At 49.9% G+C, this 23004-nt stretch overlaps 2 protein-coding genes across 2 annotated transcripts in view; one reads left to right on the top strand and one right to left on the bottom strand.

Annotated features, from left to right (window-relative positions):
* ZDHHC3 (zinc finger DHHC-type palmitoyltransferase 3) overlaps positions 1–4139 on the top strand; it is a 56194-nt gene extending 52055 nt beyond the window's left edge. The window contains exon 7 of the mRNA XM_060022323.2: positions 1050–4139. Coding sequence (XP_059878306.1) covers positions 1050–1307 — 258 coding nt within the window. The 3' untranslated portion in view covers positions 1308–4139. The remainder of the gene's footprint in view (positions 1–1049) is intronic.
* Positions 3999–21335, bottom strand: TGM4 (transglutaminase 4). The gene is given in 11 exon segments (XM_060023764.1): positions 3999–4250; positions 4894–4900; positions 6826–6944; positions 8874–8989; positions 8992–9039; positions 9619–9900; positions 11392–11451; positions 11454–11558; positions 20090–20117; positions 20120–20226; positions 21260–21335. Coding segments are annotated over 11 exon segments (1200 nt in total).
* Positions 21336–23004: the final 1669 nt, after the last annotated feature.

Below are 23004 nucleotides of genomic sequence, written 5' to 3'. Positions count from 1 at the left end.
CTTATGAGGAGATACTTTGAGATCAGGTTCTTTAACCTACCATTTTTCCAAAAGCCAAGAAACTTAAACCTCTGAGGTGGTGTGGGAAGAAAGAGTGGTGGAGAGGAACTGGCCCAGGTGTGGCCAGATCTCAGTCTGTACGTGTATCTCAGTTTCTCCCGCACAATAGAAAGAATTTTGCTGGTTATGTAAGGATCTTGTGTGGAAAAGAAGAGAAAACCTAGAACTAGGTACTCAGAGGTCATTCCGAGGTGGAAAGTGCTGTCAGTGAGCAGTACCTGTGCCTGGGAAGCCCACGACAAATCTCCTTGGCTTCCAGAAGAGATGGAGGAGGCAGAGCCCCAGTGGGGGTAAAGCCTCTGCAGAGGGTGTGGTGGGCCTGGAGAGCTGGCCTGGCTGTGCCTTTAACTCCTTTGGCTTCTCCCCCTTCCCAACACCCTCTTCTGTGGCCTGGCGCAGCCGACAGCCAGAGGCAGGTGAGTGGGCAGCTCGGGAGAGGCCACAGGGCATGTCTACTGCATGTGCAGTTTCGACGCCAGCCTTTGCCCCCTCGCAGCGGCCCCGTGCACCCTCCAGCTGCCCGCTGCATGTTGGCACTCGCTGTGCACACCTCTGCTTCCTCACCTCACGCTTCGTGTGTCTCCTGCTGTCCCCCTTAACCGCATCATCCTCCTTCGTGCGGGTTTGCTGCGCCTGCTGTAGGGGGAGTGGCCCAGGATACTTGGGGAGGGGTTGTCTTTCTGGGTGGTCTCCGGACAGATGGCCCAGCTCATGCCTGCAGAGGCCTGAGATGTTACTCCTTGGCCCTTAGCCACTGGGCAGCCTGGTCACTGTGCAGCAGCTGGCCGGGCACCCTTGCTCCTGTGGAAGGAAAGGAGGGCAGTTGGTGGGAAACACAGGCCCTGCTTGCTGTGCTGCTCCGAGCCCCTCCCCACCCTCTGGGAACCCCTGGCTCTGGGCCTTGGTGCTCTGCTGTGCCGGGACCTGGGGTGTGTAAGATGGCGCACGGCTGTCCCACGCTGACCCTCTTTATCCCATTGTCCCTCCAGGGCATTGAGCGCCTCAAACGAAAGCACCAGCCCAGGGAACGCACAAGCAGCTGGAAGTCAGTCAAAGAGACCTTTGGTGGGGACTTTTCCCTGAACTGGTTCAACCCCTTCTCCGGACTGCGTCATCCAAAGCCTCCCAGTGACAGTGGCTGGGTGCGACAGGTGGCATCGCTGTCAGACACTGAGAACACAGAAACAACAGAGGAGCACTCAGAGCAGAGGAAGGACGAGGACTCTGTGGAGGTGATAGATGAATGATACTGTGGGGAGAGGGCCAGGCACCAGGCAGCCGCATCATCCTACGTGCCGGCATCATCGCCACAGGGCTCCTGCGCACCACTCGCTCCCCTGCACCCACTGCTCCCTTCACACCACCCCCTTGGCTTTGCCGTCCTCTGACCCCTCCTCCCTCTCCCCACGTTGGACCAGTTCGGGGATGGGGGTGGACTAGGGGTGACAGAGGAAGATGAGAAACTTGCTCTGAGCTCATCTGCCCATGAGGGATTGTCAGGAACCATTCTCCGAGGCTGGGCGCCCTTCACAGCCTGTGCACCCTCACCCAGCAAAGGAGGCTCTGAATAGGGCAGCCTGGGGGCAGAAAAGAACTGGCCTGTGTCCTTTCTTGGGATGTCTGTCTTCTCTTGAGAAGGTTGGGGCCCAGGCTCCTGGCTTTTGAAAACTAAGGCTGTGTGGTTGTGATGGAAGAACAGAGCAGGGCTGGCCTTGGGAACCTGGGGTGGGACACTGGCATCAGGAGAGATGGACCTGGAAAGGCTGAAGGGATTCTGGTCACTCCCCCGAAAGGGCTTCCCCCTGGTGCCTGCCTAAACTAGAAGAAAGGCATGGCGGCCTCAGCTACCTTCAGGGCTCAGGCTTGGTTTGGGAGAAGACTCCAACAGCAGGCTATACACACACACACGGGACATGCCGAGGTTGGAAGCAAGCCTGAGTTATGACAGTAACACCCAAACTTAGCTCCCGTTCTATAGATACTAGAATCCCTGAGTCAGCTCGGAGGTGTCCTGCCTTGTGGCTAAAAATCGGTCCGTTCCCACTGAAGGGTCGGGAGGAAGAACCTGTTTAGAGCTACCGGAACTCTGACCTCCCCTATGAGAACTGCATTTAACTGTCCGTCCTGGAGAGAGTCTAACCACACACATGGGCAGAACTGACCAGAAATCTGGCCTGAATGTTTTAGGCCAGTTCTCCCAAGACAGTGCCCATCGTGTCTCTCTGAAAGGATGGGTGGTGGCCAGAGCCCCCCGCCACACACACACACACACACACACACACACACACACGCACACACACGCACACACACACTACCAGAGAGGGCATCTCTGGTGGGTCCCTGTGCTGCTGCCCACAGCTCTGCTTCCAGGCCAGGCCTATGGGGCCACCAGCACTGGTGAGATGAGGTGGTGGGCAGGGCAGACGTGGGGCACCCCTTGGGATGTCTTCTTTACCCCAAAGGTCAGGAAGGGGCACCCTTGTTTAACACCCTTCTTTTCCTGGGTCTGGTCCAAGTGAGGACCCCTCTGGCTGGCCTGCCCCCTCTGCACCCCGAGGTGGAGGCCCACAGGGTCACAAAGGCAGCTTTATTCCTGGGGATCAGGGAGTGAATGGGAGGTACAGAGGGATGGATCTTACCTCCTTGGCCATGAGAGAGGAACTGAAGCAACAGGATCAGCAAATTCACAGACCACATCTAGGGCCACATCCAAGATGGTTCCCAAGGAAAGGCATTCCTGAAAAGGGGACCTGGGGTCCAGCAGCATGTCCGGGGAGCACAGGGCTGGCTGTCCTCACCGCGTGTGAGCTGGGAGTGCTCAGCAGGGTAAGGGCCTGGGATGGGCCTGCCTGGTATGAGGGGTAGGGGTGCTCTCCGATCACTCCCAACGCTGCCTGGAGGAGGGGGATGTTTCAGGTGTTAGAGTGAGAGTGAAATGTCTGGATGGGACCAGGTGAGGAGGCTGTGGCTTCCTTGGAGAAGGTTCAGGGGCTGTATGGAGGGAGCAGGTATGCAGGCTCCCTCACCAGGAGAGGTGGGGCTGTTCACCATCTTCCTCCCTCCCTCCCTCATCCCCCCACCCCCGCACTGGCCCCCTTGAAGGTTCCTGATTTTAACTTACCAACACCATCAGTCATCAAGTAGGAGGGACCACTGGGTCATCCGCCACCACCAAGGGGCTGGGGCTCCTTCCACGTGGAAGACTGGACATGCCTACTACACTACAGGTGCCTCGAAGGCTCACCAACCATGGGGAAGCGTAGGGGCTGTGAAGTTGGGTTTCACGTGCCATAGTTTCAAGTTGCCTGAAGTTGTCGAAAGTCAAAGGTGAACAGACAGCACTTGGCCCTCAGTCCTGCTTCTGGTTTGGCAGGCAGGCCCAGGCCCAGGCCCGGTGTGTGCAGAGATCCGAGGGAAAGGCCCCGTCTACCTGCTCTTCCTCAGGTAGGCCCCCCTCAGGGAAGCAAGAGGGGTGGGATTTCAGGCAGGAGGAGGAGCGAGGAGAGAATATATTTCCAGCAGGCCCAGACCAGTTCTGGCAGAAGACTCTACTTGGCTAGTGCTTCCAGGGCTGATGCACTCTGGGGCTGAAGAGGTGGTCCCTCCTCACGGGGCAAGTGGGCAGCAGCTTCTGATAGCCTGTGTCTCCAGGGAGGGACTCTGTGGCTGTGGACGCCTTTGGTTCTGACTGCAGATAGTGGTGGCCCTGCTCTTCGAGGCCATGACTCAAGGCAGGGAGGTGAGGTTCTGTGGCCCAGGCTGGGGGTTTCTAGCTGTCAACAGGCTACCCTGTGATTCCACACGACCTGGCCTAGTGGGTCCTGCTGCCTGTGATTTGTGTTGGCCTTTGAACGCTTTCACCCAGCTGGCTCTTGAATCTGCCCTCCTATGAGTAATCAAATCTAATCATCTGAAATCTAATGAGTAATAAAATCTAATTATCTGAAAGCTAATCCCAAAGCAGGAAATGCTGAAACGCTCAACCAAGGCTTAGAGCCAGTCAGAGCTGCTGCCTCTTTCCAAGGCATCAGGCAAAGGCTAATTGTGATGAGAACAGTCTTCTCAGCATGAACCTCTTTCACCTGATTGGAACTAAACTTGATAAATTTCTCAAGTCCAGCTATTGTTGGGATGCCTTTTATTTGGAATCTAATGGTCTCACCTGGCTTCACCGTCGTGGAAGATTCAGACACACAGACATGCATTCAGCTGAGGATGTTGCAGGAGAGGGGAAGTAAGTTGTGTGAGAAGCCAAGAGTCCCAACCTCAGCTCAGCCTCTTTGAAGGGTCCTGGCCATTGCTGGACACAGCACGTAGGCATCCATGCTGGGTGCTGTGAGAAGCACCTAGGGAGCTTTTGATGAATACTGATGATTAAACCCATGCTGGAGAGTCAGATGCAGCCTGTCAGGGTTGGAACAGGGCACCAGGGCGGGGCAGGGGTGCCAGTAGCATCTCAGCTGTTGGCAGCACTGTTTATAAACTGACAAGCTAAGGACAAGTTTAACCTCTGACTTGCTGTGTCTGATCCACAGAGTGATTTTTACAACTTGAATTAATTGCCGCATTTTAAGACCCAGGAGCTTTACATTGTAGAAGAACACACACACTCCTATAGCTTATTCTGAAAGGTCAGAAGATCTGGAAGTGCAGGGCCCACGTTCCTACACCGTCTCAGTTAGATGAGCTGAGTGGCAGCACCCACTCCTGTTTACCACGGTCCTTCCTGTTCCTGTTTGTCCACAACACCCCACTGTCCCCATTGTTACCGCCAACTGGTCTAGCCAGTTTGAGTCTGTGCCCCCTGGGTCTATAGGCTTCCTCTTCACTCACCATCACCCTGGGGGAAGACAAAGGGCCAGAAACAAGCATGACCTCTGGAGCCAGACAGACCTGGGTCCTCTTAGGCACTCAGGCCATTCTCTGTCCATTTTCCTCTTGCTGTTTGGCCCATTTGACTTTCACGGATGTGCCATGCGGTGAACAGGTGTTATTATCCCCATTTTATAGATGAGGAAACTGAGGTTCAGTTTCTGAGGCTAGCTAAAGGCCAGTCCCCTGGCTAGTTAGAATAAACTGGCCCCAGTATAGCACTTACCTGATCTGGGACACAGCTCTGATGCTTTAGATGACTCCACCGCCCCTTTGGGCCTCAGTATTCTCCGATGTAAAGCAAGGTGGTTAAACCAGCTTCCAGGGGCTCTTCCAGCTCTGACATTTCACAAACCCTCCTAGGAATCCTGCCCGCGTTTACAGATGTTCTTGCTCCATGCGTATTAGCAACAGTTGTTTCATATGAAATCCAAGAGGAACATCTGTTTTATGATGGATCACAGAAAACATATCATCTAGCCTCTCACTACTAAAATGTGCTCTGGGGGGCCACACTACTGGCAACACTGGCATCACCTGGGAGCCCTGTTAGAGACACAGATTCTGAGCCTCCAACCCCACCTGCTGAATCAGAATACACATTTTAACAATATTCCCCCAGTTAATTTGTCTGTATCTTAAGGTCTAAGGAAAACAGTAGTTTACTGGTTTTTCCTTGGAATATTCAGACACCCTATAAGAAACAGACCGTCAGAAACCTTCGTTCAGGAACAAAGCATTAGAGTTTGGTCAAGTCCTTTGCTAGATCTATCAGCGTATCAAAATCAATAGTTTCCATATAGTCCAGCAAGCAAGTACAAAATATAATGAAAAATATTTCATTCACAAAAGCTATAAATACATCTTGCAAGTAATCCAACTAGGAATGTGCAAATTGTGTATGAACAATAAAACTTTTCTAAATGTAACAAAGAAGACCTGAATAAATGGAACAGTATCCCACATGCCTAGATGGGAAGACTCAGTGTAGTCACTTGGCATGATTCTCCCCCCGATAACTTGGTAAATTCAATGCAGTGCCAATCTCAATCCCAACAGCTTTTAAAAGTTCTATGGACAAGAAAAACAGTGGTGAGGAGCATTTGCCTACTACGTATCAATATGTACTATAGAACTACAATACTTTAGATGGTATGACATTGCAGTAGGAGAAGATAAATAAGCAAATTAAAGAGTCCAGAGACCCAGATGTATGAAAGCAGCATTTCAAAACACTAGGAAATGATAGATTATTTGAGAAAGTTGGAGCTCTATCTACATCACTCCACACGCTAAAAAATTAAATTCCAGGTGCCTAATAGTATAAAGCCAAAAGTTTTAGAAAAAGCATAGAAAACATATTCTTGGGGTGACATGAAACCCAGTATCCCTAAAGGAAAGAATTAACAAATTTGGCTACATTAAAATGGCAAAGTTCTAGTGGTGAAAGGCATTTAGAGGTTAAAAAAAGACTGTGAAATGATTTGCAGCAATAACACTTTTCTGTATAAAGACTACACACAATACGAACAAATTAATGACTCAAAATAGGTAAAGGATATGAACAAGCAATTCACAGGAGATAGTTAATTAACATAAAAATATTCAGCCTCACAAATAGAAATGCAAATTAAAACAACAGTGAAATTATTCAACCATTTATATCGGCAAAAATCAAAAAGATCTGTCGGTGGAGAATAAATCAATGCAATCTCTTCCCAAAGCAATTTGGCATTAGCAAAATGTATCTATATTTTGACCCTATAACCCCCTACTGTGAATTCACATCTCAGAAATACCTGCACACATGCGCAAAGATCTATGTCCTGGAGAGATTTTCTGCACTGTTTGTAAGAACAGCTTAAGTGGACTCACCCTTGGTCAATGGTCTACAGCAGGGAGACGCCCAGGCTTTCCACAGAGGACTTGGTGTCTGTCAAAGGGATGTGCGGGGCATTTTAGAAGATGTAAGTGCCGATAAGTGGCTGGCCAATTCTGCCTGTGTCAGGCAGCTGTGGTGGGGTGGGGATGAGAAGAGGGGGAGAAGGTGTGTGAGTCAGGTACATGTTTTCATGGTAAGTTAAAGCAGAGAAATAGAACCAAAATGATGCGTTATATCAAGCCAGGAAAATGTGTGTGTGTGTGTGTGTGTCTGTCTGAAGGCTTTAGGGGAGAATCTGTTCCATGCCTTTCTTTAGCTTCTGGTGTTGCCAGCAATCATGTATATGTATAAATAACCTGACATCCTGAGCTTTGTCAGACTCTCTTTTAAGGAACTCAAGACATGTTATCCCATGCCAACCAGAGTTCAAGCCTGACCTGTTTGTTGGCCTCTTTTCAGCCCTAAGCGGGATCCCTCTTCACCAAACTAAGGACCGTCCTGCACCACCCAGCCCCATCTGCAGCCTGTGGTTCTCAGATGCCCCATCTAGCAAGACAGACGGTTGCAAGGAGCTTCCCCAGAAAGGCCCTTTAAACAAGGGACATTTGTGAGGGAGGATTCCCATAGATGCCCTTCCTGAGCTCCAGGGTTAATACACAGGCTCCCGCCCACCACACCAGGGCTCCCTTCCATACCCTTGGATATCATACCTCCTCACAGACAAGACCCCAAATCCCAAAAGGGGCCTGTCAGTCAAGTTGCCTCACAGAGCAGCCCAGAGAAAGAAGCAGAACTGAAGCTAAGCTCTGTTCTTCCCTCAGAGTGCCCCTACCTCTAATCTGGCCAGAGCACCTGACACTGGTGTAACCACTTCCCCCACCTGGCCCTGGATGAGCCCTCTTCCTCGGACCCACACCTCAGGCCTGGTGCCCATCCTCCACCCAGGGATCCCCTGGGCTTACATCATGTTTTGCATTTTTCAGGCTTCACCTCATTTGTAACATTCATCCAAATATCTAGCTCTTCCGAAACAGTTCCCACTCCCCACCAACACCCTGTGGTTTCTCCATGCCTTTGGCAACGCAGATATGTTAGCTAAAACCTCTTAATTCCTGAAATACCGTCAGAGCCAATTAAAAGGCAGGCCAGCCAGGCAAAGCTAGAGCGCCTGTTAAAAAGCACCTCAGGGCTTCCCCGGTGGCGCAGTGGTTGAGAATTTGCCTGCTAATGCAGGGGACACGGGTTCGAGCCCTGGTCTGGGAAGATCCCACATGCCGCGGAGCAACTAGGCCCGTGAGCCACAACTACTGAGCCTGCGCGTCTGGAGCCTGTGCTCCGCAACAAGAGAGGCTGCCGTAGTGAATGAGGCCCGCGCGCCGCGATGAAGAGTGGCCCCCGCTTGCCGCAACTAGAGAAAGCCCTCGCACAGAAACAAAGACCCAACACAGCCAAAAATAAATATAAAAATAAATGAATAAAAATAAAAGATTACAAAAAAAAAAAAGGCACCTCAAACATCCCTGGAACCATGACTGCCTGGAGAGAGGTGCGTTTTCCCAGACTTCTCTCAGGAGGTGGAAGAAATACTCTACTAAGCCACTTGGGTGAGGGTGGCAAGTGGGATGTGCAGGGCATTTTAGAAGATGTAAGTGCCGATAAGTGGCTGGCCAATTCTGCCAGCGGTAATGAAAGCTATAATGAGAGACAGCTTTCATTACCGCTTTCATTAGCGGTAATGAAAGACCGCTAACTGCCTTCCAGGAGGGTGGGCCCCTGTAACTTTTGCATCTTTAGAATTTTGTACAATGTGCAAGTAATTACTTATTCCAAAAATTAAAATGTTAAGAATTTAGTTGACCAAAAATGTAAAAAAAAAAACTGTTTGATCCATCACTTCTCCAGAAATAATTATTTGGAAAAACAAGGTGTCATTTTTCTTAGGAATACAATTGACCTAAAGAATAAGCCAACCAGGGGTCCCTCCAGGATTCTTAGGGCCCCACCCGCAAGCCAAGGCCGAACTCCAGCCAGGAGACCCTTCTGCCTGCAGGTGGCTAACCTCTACAGGGAGCTCAGGGTACTGGAAAGATGCAAACTCCTGAGAGGAGGTCGTTTCCTTGGACTCTAGAATTCCTGCAATTATGAAACTTTTGATGATTGGTTCATCATCAAACATAGGCTGCCCATGTAGGTATTGGAGTCCAAGGGCACAGTCTCTTCAGGTGCTGCCAAAGAGCTAGAGAGGAGGAGTGTGGTCATTTATTATAGTCCCCCCGAATGAGTGATCATCAAGCACAGAATTAGATGAAATCTAGACGGATGGAACTGGGTTATTTTGGGTAAGTCTCTTCCTGTCTTTGGAAAACAAGAAGTTGGGCTCAAGGTGGAATAATAATTGACTGCGTTCTCCAGGCTCCCATCCTGAGTCCATGGAGACATCACAGTTGTTTTGGGGGCTTTCCGCCCATTCTCAACTGCCCTGGGTACCCACAACCCATTGATTAGATTAGGCATTTGAGATAAAATCTTTGCCATCATTAAAGAAGACTTCTAATGACACTTCCAGCACCCCTAATTTCTGAGTCTGTGATAGACCCCAGGCTCCTGGACTAGTAGTCTATTTGGCTCCCGTTTTCTCTGTGCCTAGATTCCTTGTAACTACCAGGTGGTAGGTACTTAATAAATGTTTGTTTGTGTTTACTCATATGCACAAGTTTGTTAGTGTATGGACATAGTCCACAGAGAAGAGGGGCATCTCAGATAGTGGGGACTCTGATCCCTCTTCTTGCCCATGGTTCCAGTACCTTGACCTTGCCTCTGCGTGGTCTTATGAAAGATGCCCAGGCTGGTGGCGTTTTTGATCGTGTATGTCTGCAGTTCAAGGGAGCCCGAGATGTGACAGTCTTTGGGGTAGCTGTCTGTCTTTCTTTTGAGAGTGATGGTGAACTTGATAGGGTTTCCCAGCAGCACAGGATCTGCCTGGACATACATCTAAAGAAGGTCCTCTTTTGGGGGTAGTTTGTACTCGCTCTCATAACGGCAGAAGGAGAAGGCATGGTCCATGACCTCCCTCTCCTCAGGGGAGCCTGAATGAGACCCAGAAGCAGTTTCCTTAGAGGGCTCCTCCACGGGCCCAATGTCCCAATGCACCCGGAAGCAGAAGCAGCCTACCCACCAGCCTGGACTCCAGGGACATTCCAGGGGCCCAAGGGCTATGAATTCACAGATAGGTGTTCAAATCACCATGCCTGAAAAATAGCGCATTCTGACGTCAGTCAGTGGGAATGGCCGAATAAAGACCTCTGAAAATTCACTCCTCCATAAAAGCAATGAGAACATTGGCAAAAATGGTCAAAATCAACTTTTTCAGAACCCTTGAAATTAACCAAAGGCTTGCAACTATCTGAGGAGCATTTATTCTCTGTAACAATACAGTGTTTTATGATTTTTTTAACTTGCTGATTCCCATCCCTTTCTCCCCAGCTCCACAGTAGCCTTAAAATCCAACAGCACCACAATCATAGTGAAAACCAGCAGCCTCATCACCTCTGAAGGGAGAAGAAGGGGTTGGATCTCCAAATATCCACCACAGGGAACTCATTCTGGCAGTCCCCTGGAAACCCCAACCCATGAGGTTTATCTTTGAGCTGATTCAGAGCTCACTCCTTATAATTTGCCTTAACCCAAAAGCATTTGTCAAAAAAAAAAAAAAAAGGCATTGTTTGTCATTGAAGTTGCCTAAGGCAACAGTAACAGCTGAGGGAAAAAGCTCACCAAAAAACTTAAAAGGAAAAGCTGAATAACATCCATAGGGGCTTTGAAAAGCTCAGACAGATTCCTGGGAATCTAGAAAGCCACATGCATGTGTAGGGCTGTGCACATGCCCAGGAAAGACCTAGAAGGCCATAAGCTGTTACCTCTGACTGACCCTGAGTCCCTGCACAGGCAGGAAGTGAAGGGTAAGGCAGAGTTGAAAACTGCCTGCCACAGCACTAAATGTGTACCCCAAATTTACACAGAGCTACTTGGCAAAAGCTAGGAGACTTATCAATCCAAGACGTTTATGGAAATTCCTGTCCAGTCATTAGCTGACCACTAAGCATGCTGAGCAGAGACTTCAGTGGCCACGTACAACAAAGAATACAGACTTTGCAGAACTCTGTCAAGAAAGTTACTAAACAAACAGCAACAGCAAACAAACAAAACACACATTGGGGGGCGGGGGGCAAGGGGCACGTGGATAGCAGAGACCTCAGAAAAGAAAGTAGCAGATGGGGAAAGCAGAGGCAGAGGTCTGGAGGGGGGAAGCCATTTAAGGGAAGAGGGAGCAGCGCAGTTGGGGTGTAAAGTCAGGAAAGGAACTGGAGGCTGACTCTGCAGGGGCTGGAAGGCCAGGTGAGGAACTGCTATTTCATTTGGGGAGCACTGGGAAGCACTGAAGGTCATAGCAAGTTGAATCGGCTGGTCAGATAATACAAAAACCTCAATGAGGACATTTTTAAAAAGAGGTGCAAGGCCTGCTTGCCTCTCCCCAGGCCTGAAAGCCCTACTTAAAGAAAGACTGACACAAAACCAACAAGAATACACTCTGATGGGCAGAGACATGTCAGATGGAATCTCAGTCATGCTAGAGATGGCTCGCCTGTCTCATTCAGGTAGGTGTCTACCGTGAGGCTATTTTCAGTGTCATGGGCTGAATCGTAGGCGGTCATGCTGTGTGCTGGGATGCCCAATGCTCTCAGCTCTGAGATGACACCAGGCAGGGGTGATCAGCCCCACCCTTGGTACTTCTCCCTTTGGCCCCTGGTTTCCCGAGGGGGATGGTCAGTGCCCACCCCCAGCGGAACAAGGTGTTGGCAGCCTAGCCCAGCCTGGCCACACAGCCCCCAGTGCGGCCCCACAGAGCATCTCAGAACATGGGGAGGGTGCAGTTGGACCAGGACAAAGGGCCAAGGAGCGTACCAGCCAGCTGACCTGAGGCACATGCTGACCTCTCTGTGCCTCAGTTTCCTCCTCTGTAAAATGGTAATCATTAGAACACCTACCTTTCCCTAAAGGTGTTCTGCAGATGACATGTTTGTTTTCCTCCTGTCCCAACTAGTGGCCCCGGCCTGTCAGTGCCTCCTGGACCCACGCATCCACAGAGCAATGGGTGGCGGGGAGGGACGGGGAGTGATGCTGGGCTCCAAAGATGTTCATGCTTTCAAAAATCCTAATGGGCGGTGTTATATTTCCTATGGAACAAAGCGAATTCCTCTTCCCAGGTGTGGTAGGCAGCTTCTAAGAGGGCCCCCAGTAATGCCCTCCTCCTCCCTGCAGAAGCCCCTCTCCCAGAATGTGGACGGGACCCAGTGACTCACTTCTAGACAACAGAGCACGGCAAAGTGATGGGATGTCACTTCTGAGACGAGGTTACAAAGAGGCTGCAGCTTCCATCCTAGGGTCGCCCTCTCTCGCTCATTGGCTCTGACAGTAGTCAGCTACCTGGTGTGAGCAGCCCTGTGGAGGGGCCCACATGGTGAGGAACTGATGTCCCTGCCCTGAGACTGCCAGCAGCCACGTGTGAGCGCCTGCCCCCAACCCAGTCGAGAGCCCCAAGAGGCCTACAGTCTTTGAAGGACCCTGAGCTAGAGCACCGTGCCTGGATTCCTGACCTGCAGACACTGCAAGATGATAAGGATTTGTTGTGTTACGGCCCTACATTTGGGGGTAACGTGTTACATGGCAGCAGATAACCAACGCGCCAACTGCCCATCCAGTTCCCCTGCCCAGGGTGGGAGTGCTAGTCAGGCAGCCCTGACCAGAAGCCCTGCCTTGTGGCCACAGATTCACAGTAGCTCCTGCAGGCCCACAGACAGCAACATATTTCTAGGGGTGAAGGAGCAATAGTAACCAGGGACCCAGGAGGGGAAAAGTTGTCAGGCCTACAGCGGAGGCCTCCAGAGTCAGCTTGGGTCCTGAGATTCCCTCACATGCGATGGAATCTTTTCTAACCTAACCTCGGAAGTGACTGCCGCAATACCTGGGAGGTCTGAGTGCTCAAGCTTGGGTCACAGGCTAAAGAGGTGCCCACACGTCGGGAGGGAGCACTGCCCTGGGAGTCAGTGTTGCTGACTCAACTACCACCTTGCTGTGCAACCTTGGGCCGCCTGCCCCATGTCTCTGGGCTGGTGTCCTCAAAATAAGCAGTGGCTTAGCCCACTGCTTCCCAAACTCCAACACATAAGAATCACCTGGGAATAGGTACACACGTGTCAGGCATAACACATAACACATACTTGTTACATGTTACTGAGTCCTCATATTAACCCAAGGATGAGCCGACAGAAACCCAGAGAAGCTCAGAGCCTCGCCCGGGGTCACACAGCTTGGAAAGAGGGTGCAAGTCCACCTGCACCCCTGAGAACTAGAGCAAGACCAGTACAAGCTTCGCCTGCCAGCAGCCCAGTCCCCTTTCCTCTACTTCCTCACACTCCAGCCCACCGCCCTGTGCTGGAGAACTCGGCCTGGTGGTAAAGGGGCAGGAGCAGGCATATCCTTCCATGGGCACCGTGCGCTCTGTGCCTGGGCCCCTGAGGGCCAGCGAGAGGGCCCCATGGGTACAATACCAGTCACTTACTTGGAACTACCAGGCAGGCCAGGAGGGAGTGGGAGCCCCGACCATGGAGGGGGCATCCCCCTGGGTCAGGTACACAGTCACAGCCAGCCCACAAAGGCGGCATTTAAGACTCACCTAGAGATGAACACAGCTGCCCACCACCCAGGTGGCAAGAGCAGCCCCATGGCTCCTGTCTCTCTCTCTGGGCCTTGGAGAGTGTTCCTGGGGTGTTTGCCAGGTTGTCCCGAGGTCTGTGACCCAAATGATTTGCACAGTAAACCCCAGGCGTTATTTGTGTTTCTCCCTCTCATTCTCTCCCACAGGGACCGAAGATGAAAAGTTGATTGACGTGGTTTCAGATTCCACACAGTGATCAACTTTACAAAACCACCAGTTGTTACACATGGGTGTAGAATCAAAGAAGACTATCCACCATTATCTGAAAAGGCTATGGAGATATGCCTGCCTTTTCCACCTCCGTATCCGGGGGAAGTCAGATTTTCTTCCTATATTACAACTAAAACAATGCCCCTGGACAGATTGAATACAGAAGCAGGTAGGAAAATCCAGCTGATTTCTATTAAGCCAGACATTAAAGAGATTTAGAACAATGTAAAACAATGCCACTCTCCTGACATATTTTAGGCTTCCAAAAATAGGTATTTTTCACAAAAATGTGTTTATTTATGTTAATGTGTTGAATTTATTATTCTTTTAGAATCAGTTAAATAAATATATTTTAAACTTCCCAGTTTAAATTTCTGAAACAGTAAATATTTGCAGAAAGAAGCGTCGTGGGACTTCGCTGGTGGCACAGTTGTTAAGAATCCGCCTGCCAATGCAGGGGACATGGGTTTGAGTCCTGGTCCTGGAAGATCCCACACTGCTGCGGAGCAACTAAGCCCATGCACCACAACTACTGAGCCTGTGCTCTAGAGCCCATGAGCCACAACTACTGAAGCCTGCGCACCTAGAGCCCATGCTCTGCAACGAGAAGCCACTGCAATGAGAAGCCTGTGCACTGCAACGAAGAGTAGCCCCCCAGCGCACCGCAACTAGAGAAAGCCCAAGTGCAGCAACAAAGACCCCACGCAGCCAAAAAAAAGTAAAATAAAATAAAATTCCCTTAAAAAAAAGAAGTCATAAACACAAGTGATTTGGGGTCTCAATAGTCTGTAAGAGTGTAAAAGGGACCTGAGACCAAACCATTTGAGAACAGCTGCTCTGGGCAAGGTGGACAAGGGTGACAGCCATCCTGCTGGCCCAGGACTGAGGGGTTTCCTGGGACACGGACTCTCAGTCCTAAACCCAGGAATGTCCCAAAGGAACTGGAATAATTTGCTTACCCAACTGGAGCCCAGCCTGCAGGCAGGAAGAGTGAATTCCATGTGAATACCATTTGCAGATGCAGAAGCTGAGGCTTGGAGAGGTCAAGCTGTGGGGTCAGCTTCCAAGCTGCAGAGCTGGGGTTCTGCACTCAAAATAGACTTCAGCAGATGTAGATCTCTTGATAGCTTTGAGTAGTCAATCAGGCCTAGCACTGAGGTATAGTTTAAAGAGCTTACAGTCCAGCGGGGTGGGGGGAGGGGGGGACCTAATAACTGCTGAGCAATTGGTAAACAGCATAAGACAGCATCAAATTTGGGGCAAAATTACTCTACAGGCTTCTGTATTATCAGAATTTTTTATACTGAGATTCAGTGTATGTATTCTTTGTAATATTATTTATGATTTATTATTATTTGGATTAAAAATACTTATGAAGGACTCTCAGAGCTGCTATAGTTCAAACAAGTGGGATCCCTGTAAGAGCTGGGGATCCTGGTCCCCACAGGACCAGGTGCTCATGTTCTGGTCTGGGAAGTGGTATTGGGGGTGTACTGGGGGTCAGACAGTAAACACGGAACACACGAACACTTTCAGGAATGACAAGTGCTATGAAGAAAAGACAGCAGGTGGATGTGAGAGCAGCAGGCTCCTTTGGCCGGGGAGCCACGAAAAATCTCCCTGAAGAGGAGGCTTCTGATCTGAGACCTGTGTGACCAACAGCAGTGACCAATCCTTGACTTCACAGCCAGAGATCTTCCTGGAAGAGGAGAGGCTGGAACTAGGGGTCGTGTCCATCCCTATGTGTACTTGATGGGCAAGATGAGGGGATGTCTCTAGGAATCAAGGGGCCCCCCTGCCACTGCTTTCCCCAGAGCAGGCTTTAGGAGAGAAAGGGCAGGGCACCGAACGGCATGTCCATGCAGGGGAGATGGAGGCCATGACTAGGCCTCCCACACCTACCAGAGCACACAGGGTCCTGGACCCTGGCGTGGGGTGCTTCAGCTCCATGGTCTCCAGGAGGATCTGGCTTGACAGACAAATGCAGCAGTTGTTTTGGGAAATGAAGAAAGAGGCCATTAACAAGTGTTTGTTCCATGCCAGAAACTTAACACATACCCCGTAATTTTTTTTTTTTTCTTTTTGCTGCACCGCATGGCTTGCAGGATCTTAGTTCCCCGACCAGGGATTGACCCCACGCCCTGGGAAAGCGTGGAGTCCTAACCACTGGACCACCAAGGAGTTCCCACATACTCCCTAATTTGCACTTCACAACCACCCTGTGGGACCACTCATCTCCCAGCAAGGAACTCTGCCCACAGGCTCACAAAGAAGTCTCCCACAGCATGGAAAACCAGAAACCACTTAAAGGTCTATACCCAAGGCAGCCGTTAAGTAAACCCACAGAGCCATGGGGTGGAATATTACACAGCCATTATAAAGACATACCAGCAGAGTTTTTAATACCACGGAGAAAATCCCTTTGTGATCAAGATAAACAAAACAGACTACAAAGTTGTGCACATATGACATTATCTCAACTCTGTAAGCATGAATTAGTAATAGAAAAAGAATGACACACACTAGAACGTGAAGTATTTATCACTGAGGGAGGAGATTATGATTTCATTTCTTTCCATGTCTCTGTGTCTTCTAAGCCTTCTAGGTCTTCTGTGATAAACATATGTGTTACTTTTTGAATTCTCTTGATATATTTATTTTAAACCACTTTATCGAGATATAGTTTACAGCCCATAAAATCCACCCTATAAGCTGGATGATTCAATGGTTTTAGTATATTTACAGAGTTGAAATACCTGTGTTATTTTTGTAATCTGAGAGGGAAACTACCAAAATAAAAGGAATAGCTAATAATCTTCAGAAAGAGTCTGGGAAAGTTCCATGGTCATAATTCTTTGAGGTTGTTAAATTTACCCCTTGATTTTCTCAGAGGGGCAATTACCTAGGATTCAGGTGATCCCTTCTTCCCCACACTGCTGTGGTCCTCATTCTGTTTCCTTCCTCTGGTGACTGCTCCCCCACCAACTCGCTACCTGCTCCCCACCTCCTGTGCTAACCACTTCCTCCCATTTTGTTTCCCTCCACCCCCTCACCTGTAAGTAGTGATGGTAACCGCCCCCCAGGGATGGAGTGATTGTAACTGCCCCCCAGGGATGGATTCACAAGAGGATGCTTGTGAAGCACTTTGCAGAGTACACACAGCAGGCCTCACTCATGGGGGTCCCCCCCCTGTTGTCCCCATTTCCATCCTATCCTAGGCATCCAGACCCAGGGAGGGGAGGGGCAGCCAAGCAGTTGTGTAGAGTATGGCATTTTCCAGAAGTTTTTTTGTTGCAAAAGGTGGTGAGACAAAAGGCTGGAAGTTTCTGGTGCCATAAGTCCTCGCCACTGGATTTGTGCATTTAGAGCCATGGAGCCCTTCCTCCTTCCACATTGTTGCTCTGCCTCGTGGCTGCACAGAGACATTCATTCTTCCACGGAGTAGAGGTCTCCAGACCAAAGTCTTCTAGAAAATCTCCCTCAAGTTTTAGAAGTTCTTGGAATTCCCTTCTGGTCCAATGGTTAGGACTTTGTGCTTTCACTGCCGCAGGCCCGAGTTCAGTCCTGGTTAGGGAACTAAGATCCCACAAGCTGCAAGGGGTGGCCAAAAAAAAAAAAAGTTCTAGAAATTCTTTATCTTTGTCAATATTTCACTTGTAATGGAGCTTCCTTGTGAATTGTTAGGTGGTTGGTTCTTTGATAAATACACTGTGAAAAAAAAAAAAATACACTGTGAAGTGGGGGTGGGGGGTGGCAGACAGTAGAGGGGGATGGGAAAGGCCCTAGGCCCAGCTCTGATTCTGCCACCTGCCTGCATGTTCTCAGGGGGAGGGTTACCCCTCTCTAGGCAAGTGTCACATGTATAGGGTTGGGGTTTGGCATGAGGCTCACAAACATTTCTGCATAACCTTTACTGACTACTACGTAACTAAAAAGGTGGGGCCTGGCCCAGCCATAGGATGACCAATTCATCACCTGACCAAAGTTCCAGGGCTTTTTTTGACAGAGTCGACACAACAGATGTAACAGTAGCCAGTGCTGTGGGGGATGCTCTCATTTCACTCTGTCTCATTAGCCGTGAAAACCACGTCCTCTGAAGCAAGGGCACACATGCACATGGGGTTATCATCCACCCCCTGGACACAGGCAGACCTGTCACAGGAGGAAGCTGCCTGGCCTGGGGGAGAGGTGGGGTGGGAGGTCCCTCAAGGTCTACACGAGGGGTTTGAAACAGTGTGTGTTGGGGGGTAAGACATGGGAGGCAAGAGCTAAGACAGGTATCAAAAAGATGCTCGCTTCCTGACCAGCTGTGCAGGACTTCCACTGGGCAAACGTGGGACAGTCTGAACATAAACATAATTAAGAACAGGAATGATTGTAAACCACTGGGAACAAATGAGATCCCTGAGTCCATACAGATAGATTGTTTCATAGATGGATAGATGATCGATAGATTAGACAGACAGATAGACAGATGATAGACAGATTGGTGAAGGGAGGGCTTTGCTTACAGGAGAATACCAGGGCCCAGCAGGTAAGTGTGGAGGGAGAGCTGGAGTTGGAAAATCACTGTGCAACCATCATAGAGAAGGTTGGTTCAGGCATGAGCTGTCAGTGGTTGGTAAATCTAGGGGGGGAGCATTTTCATGAGGACCAGGATATTTGCACGGCTTGAAAGTGTTGCCACAAGACAAGGACTGCTTATTAGTAACAAAGGAAACAATAGTAATTATACAGCAGGGAAATTGCACAACACTTTGACCAAATGATCAAATTTAACATTCCCAGTGAGGGGCAGGTGGACACTGTGTGCCACCAGATGTGATGTCCTGAGAAGGACACAGCGTCACTTATGTAATATTCCAGGCAGGGAGGCATAACCTGAATCTGAAGATCATGAATCATTGGGACTTCCCTGGTGGTCCGGTGGTTAGGACTCCTCGCTTTCACTTCATGGGGCACAGGTTCGATCCCTGGTCATGGAACTAAGATCCTGCAAGCCGTGCAGTGCGGCCAATAATAAATATTAATTAAACAAACAAACAAATTAAATAAAAACAAAAAAATAAAGATCATGAATCATCAGACAAGCCCCAAATGAGGAATGTTCTAGTGAAAAAAAAGGGGGGGGGCCGAGGGGGTCTATTACTCAAAAATGTCCATATCAAAAAAGACTAAGGCTGAGGAACAGTTCCAGATTAAAGGAGGTAAAGAGACAGGACAGCTGAACACAGTATGTGACCCTGGACTGGATCCTGTACTGGAGGGAAAAAAATGTTATAAAGAACATGATTGCATCAACTGACTAAGTTGGAATTCCAGTAAGTAGATTAGATACAATGTTATGTCAACACTGAATTACTGAAGTTGATAACAGCAGTGTAGCAAGAGAATATTCCTATTCTTAGGAAGTACACACTGAAATATTTTTCGTTAAAGAGCAACAATGTATGTAACTTACTCTCACATGGTTCAGACATAAAGTGTGTGTGTGTGTGTGTGTGGAGAGAGAGAGAGGAAGAGAGAGAAAATGATGAAGAAAATAGGGCAAAATGTTCACAGTGGATCTGGATAAAGGGCATATGGATGTTCTTTATACCATTTTTGCCTACTTTTCTGCAGCTTGAAATCATTTCCAAACGCTAAATAAATAAATAACCAGCTCCCTGGTTTCTAGCTTGTACACCTGAGTTTTTAACTTCTAGGTGGCTGTAGCAGTGCGGGTGTGGAGAAGGTCTGGTAACTAACGAGCGCATGTGAAGCTGTGGCGAGATGCCCTCCCCAGCAGCCACGGGAGAGAGGGCTGGTGCTGGTGGGGGAAGGAATGCCCTCCAGTGCCGTTTGCGCAAAGGCTCCCATGGAGCCGCAGGTAGGAAGGGGTTGGGCCAATGAAAACGTGGAGGGGAGAGGGGAGACCCAAAAGAGCAGAGAGTTTTCAGGAGGAAGGAAACACCTGTCAGGATTCAGGCCCTGCGCCCGGAGAAGGCAAGTAAGAAGCTGGGGTGACGCCCCCAACAAGGGCAGCCTCCGTACAGTGGTGGAGGCCAAAGCCAGATGGCGGGGGTCAGGCAGGGGAGAAGTGAAACGTCCAAGGAGCTCAGCCACAGAGGGGCTGCTCCAAAGCCGCCCATGATCTGTCCCTGGGTCTGGTCCCTTCACCTAGTTTTAAAGCACCTGGACGGCAAGCAAAGCTCACGGACCACACGAGGCATACAGTAGGCGCTGCTTCTTGCCTCCTCCCATGAGTCTCACCTGACACATTTCCCCAGCTGACCTGAGTTTCACGTTACCCTCACACCATGGGTTGAAAAGAAACCTGGGTACAACATGTTTTCTTCAGACTTGAAGATATGTTTGTTTCCACTTTTCACTAGCAGGTGGTACTTGCCTACGACAGCGTGCGGGGGCTGCCAACCACCACCTTGACCTAAGCAAAGACACGTGACATGGTGGACATATCCCCCTTTGGCCACACCCTGAACTCTACAAAAGCCTCCCAGAAGAATCCATCAGTCCTAACACATCACCCCATCTGGAACAAGTCTGTCTCCCCCAGAGACCAGTAGTGGCCAGGATGGACTAGCACAGCAGATGCCCGAGACAGAAAAGTAGACACGCAAAGCAGGCGGCTTCTGCGAATCCTGCCGACGGGCCTAGACAGACTTGGTTTGAAACCTGGCGGGTGTTTTCCCCTTTCCCCTTTGACCTTTACTCCCTTCACTACAGCATGGAGGGGAAGCCTACCAGGTGGTTGGGACGATTCCATAGATAATATAAACGTAAGGGGCCTGGCCTAAGGGGCCTGGCCCACCACCTGGCACTTCAGGGGGCAAGTTAAATGTCAGCTGTCTTTTGCAGCAAAAAAAAACCCCTCTCTCTCTGTTGTTGGAATACAAGCAGCCTGAGCCCCAGAGGGGCATCGGTCCCAGGGTACCCCAGGCTTTCACCCAGCCTTTGAGGGTAGATAATGACTGGATGGATAGGTAGAAGTTGTTATAGCCACAGTGGCTTGTTGTTGTCACAAAACAGTTCTGTTTGTGACCCAGGATCTCCCCGCCACCAAAACCTGTGAGATGCTTGTTTTTATAAGATATCTTATAGGAACAGTGGCCTCTCGGTTGCAATCCCAGCTCTCCCTCTTACCAGCTGTAGAACCTTGGCTGGTTACTTAATCTCTTCTGTGCCTCAGGTTTCTCATTTAGACACTTGGAATGACCATAGTGCTCCCCCCGCCCCAATAGGACTACGAGATAAACATTTATTAGCTCATTAAATGAACTATTGTTAGTATGTTGCTGGTGGGGAAGCAGGCTCAGAGAGGTGACACAGGAGGTGAAGTGGGGACAGAACTCCCCTGACACAACTCCGCCTGCACCACTCTGGCTCCCTGCACCCCCCACACCTGCAGCAAAAGGAAGGCGCTGAGCCCCTGCCCCCAACCCACCAGGCAGCTGACCCACACGACTGATCCATGCGGGGCCTAGACTCCGTGAGGGGCATGTCCTGGCACCAGCAGAACTGTGACAGTGTCCCCATTCCGCTAAGCCACAGGGCAGACCTTAATTTTGCCTTCCCGGCTGCATCCCCATCACCACCCACAGTAGGCCCTCCTTGATGTTACAAAGGAGTGCAGGTGACCTTCCAGGATATGGGAAATGTTATTCACCTTGACCTGGGTGGTGGTTCCATGGGTGTATTTATATGTAAAAACTCATCGTAGGGACACTTAAGATATGCATCCTTTATATGTGTTGTACAGCAATAAAATTTTTTAAAATAATACTTTGTTGAATGAAGAAATGCAGCTCCCTTCCCCGTCCCACTTCCACCTCTCAGGCATAATCATGAAGGCAAATTTCCCACCAGACTTCTTACAAAAACAGAGACTTCCAAATGAAAGGAAAATTAAATCAATGGCCTTTTCCTGGGAAGATTTTCATGAATCCCTGAAAAACACTCAGATGCTGCAAAAATCAGGGTTAGGAGTCTGGGATCTGGACTGGAGGCCAAGGAAGGAAGAACACACAGGCCAGCAGTTGGCCCACTTACCTCCTCATTTCCAGCTGCAAATTCTGCTTCTGAAGAAAATCCTGGAATTAACCTCACAATTAAAGTTCTGGGGATTTATCCTAAGGAAATATTCACAGATTAGTCCAAAGATCTGGCTGAGAGAGGGTTTATGACAACCCTGGGAAGACTGGACAGCTGTAAATCCTCAGAGCCCCCAAGAGGAGATGGGCCGATCGGCCACCATGAGCCCACATGCCAGAGCAGGAAGCCACCACGAACAGTTCTCTTGTAGGGGAACCACTGAACGAACAGGAGCGTTCACAGTATCTTATAATGTGAATGAAGTGAGAGGCAAAACACTTCTACTTCCGTATCTAACCATTATCGAGTCATAGCGAAAAGCCTGGAAGCAAGGATTGACAACTGTTCATTGGTGGGATGATGGGTTATTTTTATTTACTTCTTGCTTGTTTACTCCAATGAACATTGTCCCTTCTGAAATGAAAAGGGGAGGAGGTGAGATGTAGGAGGTTTGACCACAGTCAGAGCTGCTAAGAGCCTCGGGGAGGGTGCGGGAGCAAACGCTGAGACGTTTGGAGACGCAGCCCCTGCTACACTCTGCTGGGGGTTGGTCTTCAGCACTGTTATTGACTGAGTGTCCTAGAACATCCCTGAGAGGTTTAGGCCTCTTGGACAGGAAGTGAAGGTGTCACCGTGGGTGGGCGGCCTCCCCCTAAAAGCAGATGGCCCACTGGGTCTGGGCTCAGGTGTCGAAGGCATCATGGGAGTGAATATTCAGCACGGCAAGGAAAGGGCTCCTCAGATTAGGCAGGAACCTGCCAGAAGGCAGCCAGCCACTTACGCAACAGCCTGGGGGCCCTCACCTCCACACTGGACTCATTGTGAATGGCTGCCTGCCAGGGACATCTGTCTGATGATCTCGGGTCCAGCTCCATCATGATGTTGTTGGAAACACCAAGATTCAGCCCTGGAAACACCCGAGGGGCACAGAGTCTTGATGGTGGCCCCCCGAGAGGTTCCCTCGCTTCAAGACACGTGCTGCCCCCTCAGCCCAAGCCTCAGCTCCCAGCCCCCTTCAAGCCTCCTCACTTGTTCCTCTGCCTCTTGGAGCCCTGCGTCCAGCTCTGCAACCTGCAGCCTTTCCCCATCCAACTGCCCTCGCCCGCCAGGGCCG

The sequence above is a fragment of the Delphinus delphis genome, chromosome 10 (assembly GCF_949987515.2).
Source record: "Delphinus delphis chromosome 10, mDelDel1.2, whole genome shotgun sequence".
Classification (NCBI taxonomy): Eukaryota; Metazoa; Chordata; class Mammalia; order Artiodactyla; family Delphinidae; genus Delphinus; species Delphinus delphis.
This window is presented reverse-complemented; position numbering and strand designations above follow the sequence as displayed.